Below are 16,843 nucleotides of genomic sequence, written 5' to 3' on the forward strand. Positions count from 1 at the left end.
GAGAGGTTGGTTTATGCCCTATTGGGGCGGTGAACCGTGACAGATGATGTGGAAATAGGAAGACAAGTGTGAATCATTTTGGTAATGTGTGTTATCAACAACAGTGATATTTGATGCGCAACACTTGAATAAGACATTGAGTCATCCGTATTCTCCAGTAATACATTTGCAGACTATAGTAGTGGTTCTAATACAAGGTATTAAGTGCCGTGACCAATAAAAGGCACAAATACCATAACTATTCTCCGGGGAAGTGGGTAGCGCTACCTTGGAAAATAGTTAATAGGAGGTGAGTATTATAGACGGGAGTGAAGAAATGTAAAACGCCCTGGACACCGTCGGGAGAGGTTTGGGAATAATAACTATTGATATGGTAGAGCGGAGCTATAGAATTTTAATAAAGCTATGGCGGCGCTGAAAGAAGCGCAAGAGCATTCTACCAATTTGGCTCGAATATGGGAAACATTTTGCAAACTGGGTCAAATTGGCCCGCACTTCCCTGTTGACGGAAAATTTGAATCAAATAAAGAACTCAGAGATGCTGTTGTGCACAATGACGTCAATGAGAAATCGCAAGCTCAATATACAAGTGTTTTGATGTCAGCGTTTTATCAACAGACGAGTATAACTGATAAAAATGAAATTATTAGATGTACTCAGCTTCAAAAAGATAGGGTACATGAGTACATAGATATAATTTGTTTTGATGGCAGGTTTGAAACCTGTGATCAAAATGGCAATTGTGGGGGTAGTGGATGAAATAGAGCAGGATGCTTTATGAGTGAAAAAAGAAACTCTGCTCACTTCACAGATGTGCGAGGGGTTAATACGGCCACAGGGAAAGTCACTAACTATAGTTTCAATGGCCAAGGTAAGACAAAGAAACTTAGAGAAAAAACATCAAAGGTGTGGGGCTGTTGGTCATTGGAAAAAGGAGTGTAAAGTAGGAATGGAGCCTGCTGTATACGGAAGAAATGCTGCCAAGCAAGCGTTTGCCTCTTTTTCAAAAGAGCAACAACAAATCCTCCTGAAAGTAGCAGGACAGGAAACTTCCACACAGCGGTGTATGGCCTCGGTACGATCGATAGTAGGTCATAGAGATTACAGTTTCTATGTGAAGGAAGACATATGAGACCACGTCTTATATGTACACTTTGTTTTCCAGAAGAGGAGGGGGTTTCATTATCTCTCGTTGGAATGTTCCCTGAGATTGTGGTATTGGGGAGAGCAGTTAGTGATATTCAGCAGTTTTAAGTGTAAAAGGTTCTGGATTAGAAATGGAGTTCCAGATAAGGCCTGTTCATCACACACACACACACACACACACACACACACACACACACACACACACACACACACACACACACACACACACACACACACACACACACACACACACACACACACACACACACACACACACACACACACACACCTTACCGGTTATGAGTATGCGTTAGTGGTGTTGATACTGTGGGATTTATTTTGTGTGGGGTCTTATCAATTTGGTATGCAATTACTTTACTTTATGAGATACCATTATTTCCATATGGAGTTATCAAGAGTTGTAATTCTAAATTGATTGGTTATTCGAATTAGTTTATTTTTGATGGAACATGTTTTAGAATCACGATGTGAATCATGTGTTCGAAGAGGAAATGACCAGTTCCCTTGGGCCCTGGTCTTTAGGTAAATACACACATGTATTTTGTTCAGTCTGCATAGAGAAGGAAAAATATATGTTAATGAGGGTTGACAGTTACTCCAAATGGATTGTGATATGTGAATTGATGATTTCATTTTTTGTCTTTGTATCGATACAAATTTCACCAGATTGGGTCTACTGTATTGTTAGGTTAGTGTGCCAACTCCATGATCAGGTAACTCTTCAGAGAGGTCAGCAGTAAAATAAGGGAGTATGAACAAATTTTGACAATGGTTGTTTCAACAGTAACAGTATGTTGTTATGCTCGTTGACATTTTTCATAGAGATAATGTTATTAAAAAAATTGGGAATGTAATAATTTGTCATATAGTCAATGCTTGTCTGGATTTCCTGAATCCGAAATGAATTGAACTAAACTGTTGTTCTGATCTGTCCTCTTTATAGGTTATCATGGAAGGTGACGTCCGATCGTGTCTTAATGCATGTAGGAATAATCTGACCACAAACAGTGTGTGTGAAACTCAAAACCCTCCCTAACCGGCGGAAGAAAGGGCAACAAAGGCATTCAATGCGACAGTGACTTTTAACACTCCAATCTGAGCCCGAGCCATTTTACCTGAGTACGGGCGGCAGGAGTGCGCCATGAGTCCGGAGACCACGCATATTGAGTGAGCATGGAGAGAGAGAGAGAACATTCAAACTTCTGTCATGCTCCTGGTGTACTGGTGGGAGAAATGGACCAGACAGAATGGTAGTAGCGGCTCAAGTGAGAGGCTTGTGTATGTGGGAAAAACGGATTACTTTATATTGAAAATCGGGACATTACCAAGGGCCATCAAATGGGACAGGCAAGAGTTACATATGTGCCGTTGGGAAGGAGGAAGTGCCCGGGGGGGGGGGGGTTGTATTGAGTTAGGTCTACCAACTGCGAACAATTTAGAGTGAAAATGCATTGAGATACCGATCTTTCATTACCATGCCACTCGCAACAGGAAAACAGGGACAAAGGGAGGTTGTAATGAGAAGATTCATTACCAGCAATAAATGTCACCGTTTATAAACGTACATTCTAACCGTGATGATGTGTGCCAGGTTGAGAAGCTCAAATTAGTGTGATAGACTCAAAGTAAAGCACTAAAGACTGTCATTCTAAATTAGTTTTAGATAATTTATAAAATGTTTTATTTATGATTCAGCTACAGCGAGAGAGAGTTGCTCTCAAACTGTGAGGGGTGGGTGCACTGCCCAAATGTATTATACCTGGGAGGCTCTAGAAACCTTATCTTTAAGTGTCCTCTGACTGGGAGGTTATTGGAGAACTCACTGGATGATAGCTTGGTTCAAACATCATTTTTTTGTAAAAAAATGTTTTACCATGTCATCAGAATTTTAATGTTAAATCGCATCAATACATATAGATTGCTGGATGATACGGTACAATTAATTGCATACAAGGCTCCTAGTCTGTGTCTTGCGTTAACACCCAAGGATGAAAATGAAGGAGCCGGGCACAGAGACCAGCATCACAAAGGCATAGAACATAACAGATGGACAGTTCTTTCCCCAGTTTAAGTGGCATCAAGGATGGTGTGAAATTATTAAACATGTACTTTTTCTTCTTTCCTTTTCAAGTCAATATGTTTTTAGGTTTTGTGGAACATAAGAGTGACCATTGTTCCAGAGGAAGGACTGATGTATATTGACTAATTGTTTATAAGAGGAGGTGTGCATTAGGAGTAGTTACTAGTGTGTTATGGGTTAGATAGAATGATATATGTGCAAATGTATCTATAGCAGGAAGTGAGGTAAACATGAAGCCTGTGGTTGAGACAGAATGTTTACATCAGGCTGTTAAGTGAGATGGAATGTGACTGGGGTGGAGATCTGTGGAAGCTCATTAACCTCTTGGCGTTCCCCTAGGATAGGGGGCGCTAAAGCGATTTTTGAAAAAATTCGTGCCCATTTTAAACGGCCTCCTACTCAAACTCAGAAGCTAGGATATGCATATAATTCATACTTGTGGATAGAAAACACCCTAAAGTTTCTAAAACTGTTTGAATGGTGTCTGTGAGTATAACAGAACTCATATGGCAGTCAAAACCCTGAGACAGATGGAAACAGGAAGTGGAATTCTGAATTGCGAACTCAACTTCATCACGTTGCCTATTAATCACACCGTGAGCTATGGTTCATTGAGCACTTCCTATTGCTTCCACTAGATGTCCCCAGTCTTCACAAATTGGTTTGAGCCTTCTACTGTTAAAATTGAATGAATGAGGCGCTGTGGAACGTGGTCACACGGAGAGGGCCATCACCATTATGACGCCGGCGCCCCTGGTTACCCTCCCCTTTCGAAACGTTTTGAAACACAATGCAATCGTCCCCCTCGAATCTTATTGGCTCTCTTGTTGAAAAACGCCCTGAAGATTTATGTTATACAACGTTTGACATGTTTGAACGAATCTAAATGGGGGAAAAATGCATTTTCTCAAAATGGCTGTCCCGTGGCCGACGGAAGTTTTGGAGCAGCCTTCAGACGCGCTAACAAGAACAAGCTCTTGGAACATAACAGAGTATTTTTTTCGAACGAAAATACATTTGTCGTGGACCTGGGATTCCTGGAAGTGCTTTCTGATGAAGACAACCAAAGGAAAGGGATTATTGACAATAGTATACAAGACTAGATGTGATATGCGATTGTTCCAAGATGGCGCTGAACTGTAACGTTAGCCTATTTTTCAGAGTATCGCATCCCCTTTCATCGCAAAGTATGATTACCCAGTAAAGTTAATTGTAGCTCTGTTTCATCGGATGCATTTGAGGGAAAAATAGTTAGTCAACGTTACGCACCGATGTAAAATGCTGTTTTTATATATAAATATGAACTTTATCGAACAAAAGAATGCATGTATTGTGTAACATGATGTTCTAGGTGTGTCATCTGATGAAGATTGTCAAAGGTTAGTGCTGCATTTAGCTGTTTTTTGGTTATTTGTGATGCATGTGGTTGGTCGGAAAATGGCTATGTGGCTACTTTTACGATATACTCCTCTAACATAATCTAATGTTTTGCTTTTGCTGTAAAGCCTTTTTGAAATCGGACAACGTGGTTCGATTCAGGAGAGGTGTATCTATAAAACGATATAATTTGAATTTTTTATTTTTTTATTATTACATTTTGTTATGCTAATGGCGATATGATTTTTCGCTGGATGTCCGTCCCGCATACGGACGGAGGCCGCACAGGGGTTAATGAAGGTCGGGGTGATAGAGTGGTATCATTCCCAGAGAACATGTACAGTTGAAGTCGGAAGTTTACATAGACCTTAGTCAAATACATTTAAACTAATTTTTTCACAATTCCTGACATTTAATCCTAGTAAAGATTCCCTGTCTTAGGTCAGTTAGGATCACCACTTTATTTTAAGAATGTGAAATGTCAAAATCATAGTAGAGCGAATGATTCATTTCAGCTTTTATTTCTTTCATCACATTCCCAGTGGGTCAGAAGTTCACATGCACTCAATTAGTATTTGGTAGCATTGCCTTTAAATGGTTTAACTTGGATCAAACGTTTCGGGTAGCCTTCCACAAGCTTCCCACAATAAGTTGGGTGAATCTTGGCCCACTCCTCCTGACAGAGCTGGTGTAACTGAGTCAGGTTTGTTGGCCTCCTTGCTCGCACACATTTTTTCAGTTCTGCCCACAAATTTTCTACGGGATTGAGGTCAGGGCTTTGTGATGGCCACTCCAATACCTTGACTTTGTTGTCCTTAAGCCATTTTGCCACAACTTTGGAAGTATGCTTAGGGTCATTGTCCATTTGGAAGACCAATTTGCAACCAACCTTTAACTTCCTGACTGATGTCTTGAGATGTTGCTTCAATATATCCTCATCATTTTCCTTCCTCATGATGCCATCTATTTTGTGAAGTGCACCAGTCCCTCCTGCAGCAAAGCACCCCCACAACATGATGCTGCACCCCCATGCTTCACGGTTGGGATGGTGTTCTTTGGCTTGCAAGCATCCCCCTTTTTCTCCAAACATAACGATGGTCATTATGGCCAAACAGTTCTATTTTTGTTTCATCAGACCAGAGGACATTTCTCCAAAAAGTCCAATCTTTGTCCCCATGTGCAGTTGCAAACCGTAGTCTGGCTTTTTTATGGCAGTTTTGGACCATTTGCTTCTTCCTTGCTGAGCGGCCTTTCAGGTTGTGTCAATATAGGACTCGTTTTACTGTTGATATAGATACTTTTGTACCTGTTTCCTCCAGCATCTTCACAAGGTCCTTGTGTTTTTTTTCCTGAGGTCTTGGCTGATTTCTTTTGATTTTTCCCATGATGTCAAGCAAAGAGGCACTGAGTTTGAAGGTAGGCCTTGAAATACATCCACAGGTACACCTCCAATTGACTCAAATGATGTCAATTAGTCTATCAGAAAGTTCTAAAGCCATGACATCATTTTCTGGAATTGTTTTCAGCGGCAGGGACTGGGAGACTAGTCAGAATCGAGGGAAAGATGAACAGAGCAAAGTACAGAGAGATCCTTGATGAAAACCTGATCCAGAGCGCTCTGGACCTCAGACTTGGGCGAAGGTTAACCTTCCAACAGGACAACGACCCTAAGCACACAGCCAAGACAACGCAGGAGTGGCTGTTTTTTCTTTGTCATTATGGGGTAGATTGTGTAGATTGATGAGGGTGAAAAAAACAATTTAATCAATTTTAGAATAAGGCTGTAACGTAACAAAATGTGGAAAAAGTCAAGAGGTCTGAATACTTTCCGAATGCACTGTAGCTGAGTAACAGAACGAGCAGAAGAGTTTGGCTGGAATCTTGTCCACACCAGTGATGATAACATTCAAACTGCTAGAATCTTGTCCACACCAGTGATGATAACATCCAAACTGCTGGAATCTTGTCCACTCCAGTGATGATAACATCCAAACTGCTGGTCCTGCTCAGGAAGAAGTAAACAATACCACCTGGTGGTGTGAAACAGTACTAGTCAACTTGATGACATGTCCCCTACCTGTTTGACGTTGTCACTGAGGAAGACGAAGTAGACACAGCAGAAACCCAGCTGGGTGATGATCAGAAACACGTTCACTATCCGCCTGAAGGAAAACAGGGACAAGGACACAAATAAACATCGGTTCTAAACATTAGAGGGGACTGAAAACACCAGATATTAAACCAAACACTTATTGAATAAGGTGAAAACACAAGCCATAATATAGAAGACTCTAGGGAGTTCCACTTGTTATTACAGAATACATTTCATATGATTCATAACCTTCCTGTAGGTTCTTCTACAGTAACTACTGTAGCCACATTCTACAGTAACTACTGTAGCCACATTCTACAGTAACTACTGTACACACATTCTACAATAGACACATTCTAGATATATTTACCTCCCCCATATTGAGTGCCTTCTCAGCCACGAGACATTCTCCATACCATACTGCACAGCATCACCATAGTCCAGAAAGGGCTTGTTCAACCTAGAACAGAGGGAACATCCCTCAGGGCCCAGATTCAGATCTAGGATCAGATCTACGTTGTCCATGTAATCTTATTCATTTTGGTCTGAATGGAAAAACTGAATATGGGCCCAGATTTCAACGACCACACAACTTGAAACAACCGTCAATAAAATGACCATACAAGGTGACCATACCCCATGTTCACTAAATGTGACAGTGTTACTTCAGCTGGGGCCTGGTACCTGGTCACTAGTGTGAGGAACCTGACAGACAGGTTACTGATATACCATTATTAACCTGTTTGATTGTATAATAGAGAACAGGGTTGTGAACAATGGATGTTGAGTATCCAACGCAACTGAAATCTAGGGTGCATTCACATCGTGCTCGTTTTGTTTCAGTTTGCTTGTATTACAAAATAAAAACGCTTTTCACTTCTCCTACAAAAGGAAATTAACCACACCAGTTCAACAACATAACTTGCAGTCTGAACACACCCATAAGGGTGTTACTACAACATGGTGGACTCAAATTCATTAAACATCCTGCTTTATCCAATACTAAGCTTGATGGCATAGCTGCATCGTGGTGACATTGACTTAGATTAGAGTATGAACTGAACACATTTCACCATTACAGTTTCCAGGACAATGTGAGAGATTTCCTCATAGACGTCAAACTCAAGTGCATAATGTACTTCTCTTCTTGATTCTTGACTCAAACCATACTGAACAAAAATATAAAAATGCAACGTGCTACAATTTCAAAGATTTTACAGAGTTACAGTTCATAAAAGGAAATCAGTCCATTGAAATAAATTCATGAAGCCCCTGTATAATCAGCTTCTTAATATGCCACACCTGTCAGGTGGATTGATTATCTTGGCAAAGGATAAATGCTCACTAACAGGGATGTAAACAAATTTTTACACAACAATTTTAGAGAAAGCTTTTTGTGCGTATGGAACATTTCAGGGATCTTTTATTTCAGCTCATGAAACATGGGACCAACACTTTACATATTGAGTTTATATTTTTGTTCAGTATAGCTGTACAACAGTATGCACAACAATTGGATATGTTTATGGGGCTCCCGGGTGGCACAGCGGTCTAAGGCACTGTGATTAAGGCGTCACTACAGACACCCTCGTTCAAATCCAGGCTGTGTCACAACCGGCCATGATTGGGAGTCCCGGGTTTGTCCGGTGTAGGCCGTCATTGTAAATAAGAATTTGTTCTTAACTGACTCGCCTAGTTAAAGAAAATAAAAATATATATAATTATGGAACAACTGAGAAGTGCTGCAGACAAATGGTGTGAGAAAGGCTCCACTTACTTTGCACTGAGGTGGTGGGAACATTTTACAAGCAGATTCATACAGTGGACTGCTATCATCCCAATGGCAAACAGACTCAGAGGTCCTAACTGGAAAGGAAGAGAGAAGACAGTGTCATTAGGTATAGTCACTAAGGTTGCAAAATTCCGGGAACTTTCAATAAATTCCCTGGTTTTCCCGGTTGGAGGTTTCTAGAATCAGGAGAGAATAAGCAGAGAATCCGGAATCCTCCAAACAGGATTTCTGGAAAACAAGGGAATATATTGAAAGTTCCAGGAATTTCTGCAACCCTAATAGTCCCATTGGGATTGTGTCATTCCCTCACACTGCACTGGCAGAATAAATGTATTAGCCATGGACATCTACTACAGAGCTATAGAATAGATCAAAGTAAGATTGTTGAAATAATGACAAAGGTTTTGAACAAATACAAGAGGACACCTGAATAAAATGGTGGGAGAACGATGTTCCGCATCTAACCCTAACCCTTACCACAAGGCCTGCATTCCTGACAGCCAGAGGTAGGCCTAGCAGCTCTGTACCGATGTTCCCCTCCTAACCCTTACCACAAGGCCTGCGTTCCTGACAGCCAGAGGTAGGCCTAGTAGCCCTGTACCGATGTTCCCCTTCAGGAGGTGGATCAGGGTCTGTAAAAACCTACAACATAACAAATAAAACATGATCAGTGTCAAATCACATCCCTTAACACAATAATGTCAAACAATTATGAATACAGGGTCCCATACGCTCTCATATAATCAGCTCTTTGTAAGGGGCCTCAGGTCTCAGGATGGAAACTGTGCTGCTAGGGATTGACTTTGACTTTGTTTCAATACAACAATACAAGTTACGCTCTTTGATTTTGTATGACCAAGAGCTGTAATGAAAAAAATATACATATACGCATGTAACATAAACGTACTTACGAAGTCCCTGTTTGGCCTCCAATTCTCTCGTACCGAGAATCAGGTCCGGGGGGTAGAGGTGGAGTAGGACAGAGAACATCCTCCTCAGAGGTGCTCGCTGATATCCTGGAGAGAACTGGACCTGGGCCTGCAATACGGGGACACACAGTTGTTCCTACAGTTAGATTGGTACAACGGCAACTTCAATAATACTTCATATTCAATCGCAAAAATTCCCCAGTCAGAAGAATGTCTTAATTCTGCTGCTGAGATGACAGATTCTGCTACATTACTTCATACTGTAGATAGTAGGGTTGTACTACACAGAATCCCCACAGAAGGACCAGAGTTCTAGCCATAATCAGTCTGCTAGGCTGGGCCCTGCTTTGTTGACACAAACAAAGCAGTGTTAGCTAATGATCATCCCCAAACAAGACACTTTAGGCTACTTCTCATCCAAAAGAAAAACACTGAATGGAAAGTAATGAAATACATTATATCAGAAGAAGATAGCCTCTGTATGTGGAAAAATTTGTTATCTAATCAATCACTCGTTACATCAGTTTCCTGGATATGTTCACTAGGCAAATGTCATGAATAGACATGATCTCATTCCTTCTTCTACATGTCAGAGAATCTTGTTTGTTCTACATAATATATTGCAAATCAGCACCTTCCACAACGTTGAGCCCTGCTGAATGCAGCCCAGGGCCTGTAATCATGAAGCTACTCAGAGTAGGAGTACTATTTCTAGCATCAAATAATATATCACCCTCCTGCTCATACGGAGACACTGGAAGTAGATGAGCAGTTCTACTCTGAGACACTATGAATACAGGTGTCTGTTCTGACTAAACAGAGCCATGGGGTTTCAAATTCAATACCGTCTTGGCGATTGTCAGTGTCAGAGATCATGGTTGGTCCGCTGCTGCTGGGTGGATCCTCCTGCTGCCTCTCCGATTCCTCCTCCAGAGACACTGTGGTAAGGACAATGTAATGGTAGTTCATTCCATGCTAAACTCACCAAAAAAAGAAACGTCCTCTCACTGTCAACTGCGTTTATTTTCAGCGAACTTAACATTTGTATGAACATAAGATTCAACAACTGAGACATAAACTGAACAAGTTCCACAGACATGTGACTAACAGAAATGGAATAATGCGTCCCTGAACAAAGGGGGGGGGGTCAAAATCAAAAGTAACATTCAATACAGCTGGTGGCCACACCAGTTACTAAGTACTGCAGTGCATCTCCTCCTCATGGACTGCACCAGATTTGCCAGTTCTTGCTGTCAGATGTTACTCCACACTTCCACCAAGGCACCTGCAAGTTCCTGGACATTTCTGGTGGGAATGGCCCTAGCCCTCACCCTCCGATCCAACAGGTCCCAGATGTGCTCAATGGGATTGAGATCCAGGCTCTTCGCTGGCCATGGCTGAACACTGACATTCCTGTCTTGCAGGAAATCATGCACAGAACGAGCAGTATGGCTGGTGGCATTGTCATGATGCAGAGTCATGTCAGGATTGGTTTGTGCCCACAGGCGACGTTGTAGCCGGTGATGTCTGGTGAGGACCTGCCTTACAACAGGCCTACAAGCCCTCAGTCCAGCCTCTCTCAGCCTATTGCGGACAGTCTGAGCACTGATGGAGGGATTGTGCGTTCCTGGTGTAACTCGGGAAGTTGTTGTTGCCATCCTGTACCAGTCCCGCAGGTGTGATGTTCGGATGTACCAATCCTGTGCAGGTGTTGTTACACGTGGTCTGCCACTGCGAGGACGATCAGCTGTCCGTCCTGTCTCCCTGTAGCGCTGTCGTAGGCGTCTCACAGTATGGACATTGCAATTTATTGCCCTGGCCACATCTGCAGTCCTCATGACTCCTTGCAGCATGCCTAAGGCACGTTAACACAGATGAACAAAGGACCCTGGGCATCTTCCTTTTGGTGTTTTTCTGAGTCAGTAGAAAGGCCTCTTTAGTGTCCTACGTTTTCATAACTGTGACCTTAATTGCCTACCGTCTGTAAGCTGTTAGTGTCTTAACGACCGTTCCACAGGTGCATGTTCATTAATTGTTTATAGTTCATTGAACAAGCATGGGAAACAGTGTTTAAACCCTTTACAATGAAGATCTGTGAAATTACTTGGATTTTTACGAATTATCTTTGAAAGACAGGGTCCTGAAAAAAGGACGTTTCTTTTTTTGCTGAGTTTATAAATGGTCTACCAGATACCAGACCTCAAGCACCAGCAGTGTTCTTATCTGGAGAAACCTAGAACTTCTGGAGTCGAGGCTAGTTCTATGTTATTACTGTACAGTCAGTTTCTGACTGCGACTGCCGAACAACCTTGAAATTACAATTGCTGTTCTGAAAAGGCAACGAGGCAGGCTACATTCTGTTCTCCTGTTCTGAAAAGGCAACGAGGCAGGCTACATTCTGTCTGTTCTGAAAAGGCAACGAGGCAGGCTACATTCTGTTCTCCTGGGAGTGTGACTTAATATTTTATTGTCGCTCTCGTGCGACAACGTCCCAGGGCTTGGTTTAACTTCAACTTCTTTGTCAACACATGTAGGCCTATGTACACACACACACACACACACACCTATCCGTCAGTTCCCTCCCTCAGGGGAGTGACGGACAGTAAGTTATTAGTAGCACAACGTGCTACCATGTGTGCTGAAGAACAACTTAGACAATTAGCAAATAGTCAAGTGAGTTTTATTGGCTATTAGGCCTAATCAATATTGATTGTTTTTAGACTATCAGTACAGTTTTTTTTTCTTGTTGCTGGATCGAAGAAAAATGATCTTGTATTGAAGATGATCATTCTGGGAAATAGCTAGTAGATTCTATTCATAGACCTCTAACCTGTTGCCGTCATGAAGCAATTCAATTTGCTGTATTTATTTACATTGTTGCAGGTTATGTTAAAAACGCAAATAAGCTGATTTCTCCTGACACGGAAAATGCCAAAGTCATGCACAGTTCTACGGCTGATGCAATAGAAATACAGCACTGGAGCTTATAGACTTTCTCTTATACAGACAGTGAGTCCAGACCTTACAGATTCTACAAGTGTCTGGAACTCTATTGGCGGGATGAGCACCATTCTTCCACAATAAATTCCATCAAATGTTGGCAGATTGAGGTTTATTGTAACGAGTCTTGCCCTGGAAGTAGACTGAGCGATTTCCACTTGATACGCCAGCTGCAAAGTCAAACTTGTCTGTTGTAAAAACTGATGAGCAGTGTGGTTAACGTTATGGTTAGGTTAAAAATCAGGTTTTATGACAACTCTGCATTGCTGCTTCCAGAGCAAGACTCATGACACGAATTAAAAACAGGTTCAGCCCCTGGTTCGACCGTGACCTTGCAGAGTTACTCCACCTAAAGAATTGCATTTGGCAAAAGGCTCGGCACACGCATACTCAGGCTGACTGGCTATCGTTCAGGCAAATGAGAAATAAGTGCACTCAGGCTATCCAGAAGGCCAAAGTTAGTTACTTTAAGGAGCAGTTCTCGATCTGTGGGTCTAACCCCAAGATGTTCTGGAAAATGATTCAAGACCTGGATAATAAACCCTCCTCCTCACAGCTGCCCATGTCCCTTAATGTTGATGATGTGGTTATTACTGACAAGAAGCATATGGCTGAGCTCTTTAATCACCACTTCATTTCAGGATTCCTATTTGACTCAGCGATGCCTCCTTGCCCGTCCAACATTTCCTCATCTCCCACCCCTTCTAATGCGACTATCCCCGATGCTTCTCCCTCTTTTTCCAATGCCCCACTACAAATTTTCTCCCTGCAGGCGGTCACTGAGTCGGAGGTGCTAAAGGAGCTCCTGAAACTCACCCAAAAAACATCTGGGTCAGATGGTTTAGACCCTTTCTTCCTTAAGGTTGCGGCCCCTATCATCGCCAAGCCTATCACCAACCGTTTTAACCTGTCTTTCCTTTCTGTGAAGGTTCCCATTGCTTGGAAGGCAGCCATGGTCCGTCCTTTATTTAAAAAGGGGAGATCGAGCTGATCCTAACTTGTTATAGACCAATTTCTATTTTGCCCTGTTTAGCAAAAGTGTTGGAAAAACTTGTCAATAATCAACTGACTGGCTTTCTTGATGTCTATAGTATCCTCTCTGGTACGAAATCTGGTTTCCGCTCAGGTTATGAATGTGCCTTAAAGGTCCTAAAGCCACTTTCTACCACTCTAAATTCCAAGCACCCTAGGAAGCTCTTTGCCACCTTTTCCTCCCTCCTGAATCCTCCTCCCCCTCCCGCCCCTCTGCGGACGACTTTGTCAACCATTTTGAAAAGACGGTTGACGACATCCGATCCTCATTTGTTAAGTCAAACGACACCACTGGCCCTGCTCACATTGCCCTACCCTATGCTTTGACCTCTTTCTCCCCTCTCTCTCCAGATGAAATCTTGCGACTTGTGACGGCTGGCCGCCCAACAACCTGCCCGCTTGACCCTATCCCCTCCTCTCTTCTCCAGACCATTTCCGGAGACCTTCTCCCTTACCTCACCTCGCTCATCAACTCATCCTTGACCGCTGGCTACGTCCCTTCCGTCTTCAAGAGAGCGAGAGTTGCTCCCCTTCTCAAAAAACCTACACTCGATCCCTCCGATGTCAACAACTACAGACCAGTATCCCTTCTTTCTCTCCTCTCCAAAACCCTTGAGCGTGCCGTCCTTGGCCAGCTCTCTTGCTAACTCTCTCAGAATGACCTTCTTGACCCAAATCAGTCAGGTTTCAAGACTGTCATTCAACTGAGACTGCTCTTCTCTGTGTCACGGAGGCTCTCCGCACTGCTACAGCTAGCCCTCTCTCCTCTGCTCTCATCCTTCTAGAGTCTAGAATCTAGACCTATCTGCTGCCTTTGATACTGTGAACCATCAGATCCTCCTCTCCACCCTCTCCGAGTTGGTCATCTCCGGCGCGGCTCACTCTTGGATTGCGTCCTACCTGACAGGTCGCTCCTACCAGGTGGCATGGCGAGAATCCGGCTCTGCACCACGTGCTCTCACCACTGGTGTCCCCCAGGGCTCAGTTCTAGGCCCTCTCCTATTCTCGCTATACACCAAGTCACTTGGCTCTGTCATATCCTCACATGGTCTCTCCTATCATTGCTACGCAGACGACACACAATTAATCTTCTCCTTTCCCCCTTCTGATAACCAGGTGGCGAATCGCATCTCTGCATGTCTGGCAGACATATCAGTGTGGATGACGGATCACCACCTCAAGCTGAACCTCGGCAAGACGGAGCTGCTCTTCCTCCCGGGGAAGGACTGCCCGTTCCATGATCTCGCCATCACGGTTGACAACTCCATTGTGTCCTCCTCCCAGAGTGCTAAGAGCCTTGGCGTGACGCTGGACAACACCCTGTCGTTCTCCGCTAACATCAAAGCGGTGACCCGATCCTGTAGGTTCATGCTCTACAACATTCGCAGAGTACGACCCTGCCTCACACAGGAAGCGGCGCAGGTCCTAATCCAGGCACTTGTCATCTCCCGTCTAGATTACTGCAACTCGCTGTTGGCGGGGCTCCCTGCCTGTGCTATCAAACCCCTACAACTCATCCAGAACGCCGCAGCCCGTCTGGTGTTCAACCTTCCCAAGTTCTCTCATGTCACCCCGCTCCTCCGCACACTCCACTGGCTTACAGTTGAAGCTCGCATCTGCTACAAGACCATGGTGCTTGCCTACGGAGCTGTGAGGGGAACGGCACCTCCATACCATCAGGCTCTGATCAGTCCCTACACCCAAAGAAGGGCACTGCGTTCATCCACCTCTGGCCTGCTCGCCTCCCTACCTCTGCGGAAGCACAGTTCCCGCTCAGCCCAGTCAAAACTGTTCGCTGCGCTGGCACCCCAATGGTGGAACAAGCTCCCTCACGACGCCAGGACAGCGGAGTCAATCACCACCTTCCGGAGACACCTGAAACCCCACCTCTTTAAGGAATACCTGGGATAGGATTAAGTAATCCTTCTAACCCCCCCCCCCCCCCCAAAAAAAAATATATATATAGATGTACTATTGTAAAGTGGTTGTTCCACTGGATATCATAAGGTGAATGCACCAATTTGTAAGTCGCTCTGAATAAGAGCGTCTGCTAAATGACGTAAATGTAAATGTCCTCAATGATGTTACGATTGCCCTTGATTTGAAGCAATATTGTGCTGCTATTGTTATTGACTTAGCCAAAGCTTTTGATACAGTAGACCATTCCATTCTTGTGGGCCGGCTAAGGAGTATTGGTGTCTCTGAGGGGTCTTTGGGCTGGTTTGCTAATTACCTCTCTCAAAGAGTGCAGTGTATAAAGTCAGAAAATCTGCTGGCTCAGCCACTGCCTGTCACTAAGGGAGTACCCCAAGGCTCAATCCTAGGCCCCACGTTCTTCTCAATTTACATCAACAACATAGCTCAGGCAGTAGGAAGCCCTCTCATCCATTTATATGCAGATGATACAGTCGTATACTCAGCTGGCCCCTCCCTGGATTTTGTGTTAAATGCTCTACAGCAAAGTTTTCTTAGTGTCCAACAAGCTTTCTCTACCCTTAACCTTGTTCTGAACACCTCCAAAACAAAGGTCATGTGGTTTGGTAAGAAGAATGCCCCTCTCCCCACAGGTGTTATTAATACCTTTGAGGGTTTAAAGCTTGAGTTAGTCACCTCATACAAGTACTTGGGAGTGTGGCTAGACGGTACACTGTCCTTCTCTCAGCACATATCAAAGCTGCAGGCTAAGGTTACATCTAGACTTGGTTTCCTCTATCGTAATCGCTCCTCTTTCACCCCAGCTGCCAAACTAACCCTGATTCAGATGAAAGGGTGTTCGAGCGGCTAGATGTTCTTTACCATTCGGCCATCAGATTAGCCACCAATGCTCCTTATAGGACACATCACTGCACTCGACACTGGTCATCTCTGTATACCCGTCGCAAGACCCACTGGTTGATGCTTATTTATAAAACCCTCTTAGGCCTCACTCCCCCCTATCTGAGATATCTACTGCAGCCCTCATCCTCCACATACAACACCCATTCTGCCAGTCACATTCTGTTAAAGGTCCCCAAAGCACACACATCCCTGGGTCGCTCCTCTTTTCAGTTCGCAGCAGCTAGCGACTGGAATGACCTGCAAAAAACACTTAAACTGGACAGTTCCATCTCAATTTCTTCATTGAAAGACTCAATCATGGACCCTCTTACTGACAGTTGTGGCTGCTGTGTGTGATGTATTGCTGTCACTAACTTCTTGCCCTTTGTGCTGTTGTCTGTGCCCAATAATGTTTGTACCATGTTTTGTGCTGCTACCATGTTGTGTTGATACCATGTTGTTGTTATGTTGCTACCATGCTGTGTTGTCATGTGTTGCTGCCTTGCTATGTTGTTGTCTTAGGTCTCTCTTTATGTAGCGTTGTCTCTCTTGTTGTG

General features: G+C 43.6%; 1 protein-coding gene across 2 annotated transcripts in view; it reads right to left on the reverse strand.

The window, feature by feature from the left end:
• The window catches only part of LOC106612256 (proton-coupled amino acid transporter 1), a 67,922-nt gene that overhangs the window by 37,913 nt on the left and 13,166 nt on the right, over positions 1 to 16,843 (reverse strand). For both annotated transcript variants that reach the window (XM_014213256.3, XM_014213255.3), the window contains exons 2-7: positions 10,283 to 10,375; positions 9,420 to 9,546; positions 9,060 to 9,150; positions 8,494 to 8,582; positions 7,087 to 7,176; positions 6,702 to 6,786 (exon numbers count right to left, since the gene is read on the reverse strand). In XM_014213256.3, the coding sequence (XP_014068731.3) occupies positions 6,702 to 6,786; positions 7,087 to 7,176; positions 8,494 to 8,582; positions 9,060 to 9,150; positions 9,420 to 9,546; positions 10,283 to 10,313 (513 nt within the window). In that variant the 5' untranslated portion in view covers positions 10,314 to 10,375. The remainder of the gene's footprint in view (positions 1 to 6,701; positions 6,787 to 7,086; positions 7,177 to 8,493; positions 8,583 to 9,059; positions 9,151 to 9,419; positions 9,547 to 10,282; positions 10,376 to 16,843) is intronic.

The sequence above is a fragment of the Salmo salar genome, chromosome 09, assembly GCF_965601325.2.
Source record: "Salmo salar chromosome 09, fSalSal1, whole genome shotgun sequence".
Lineage (NCBI taxonomy): Eukaryota > Metazoa > Chordata > Actinopteri > Salmoniformes > Salmonidae > Salmo > Salmo salar.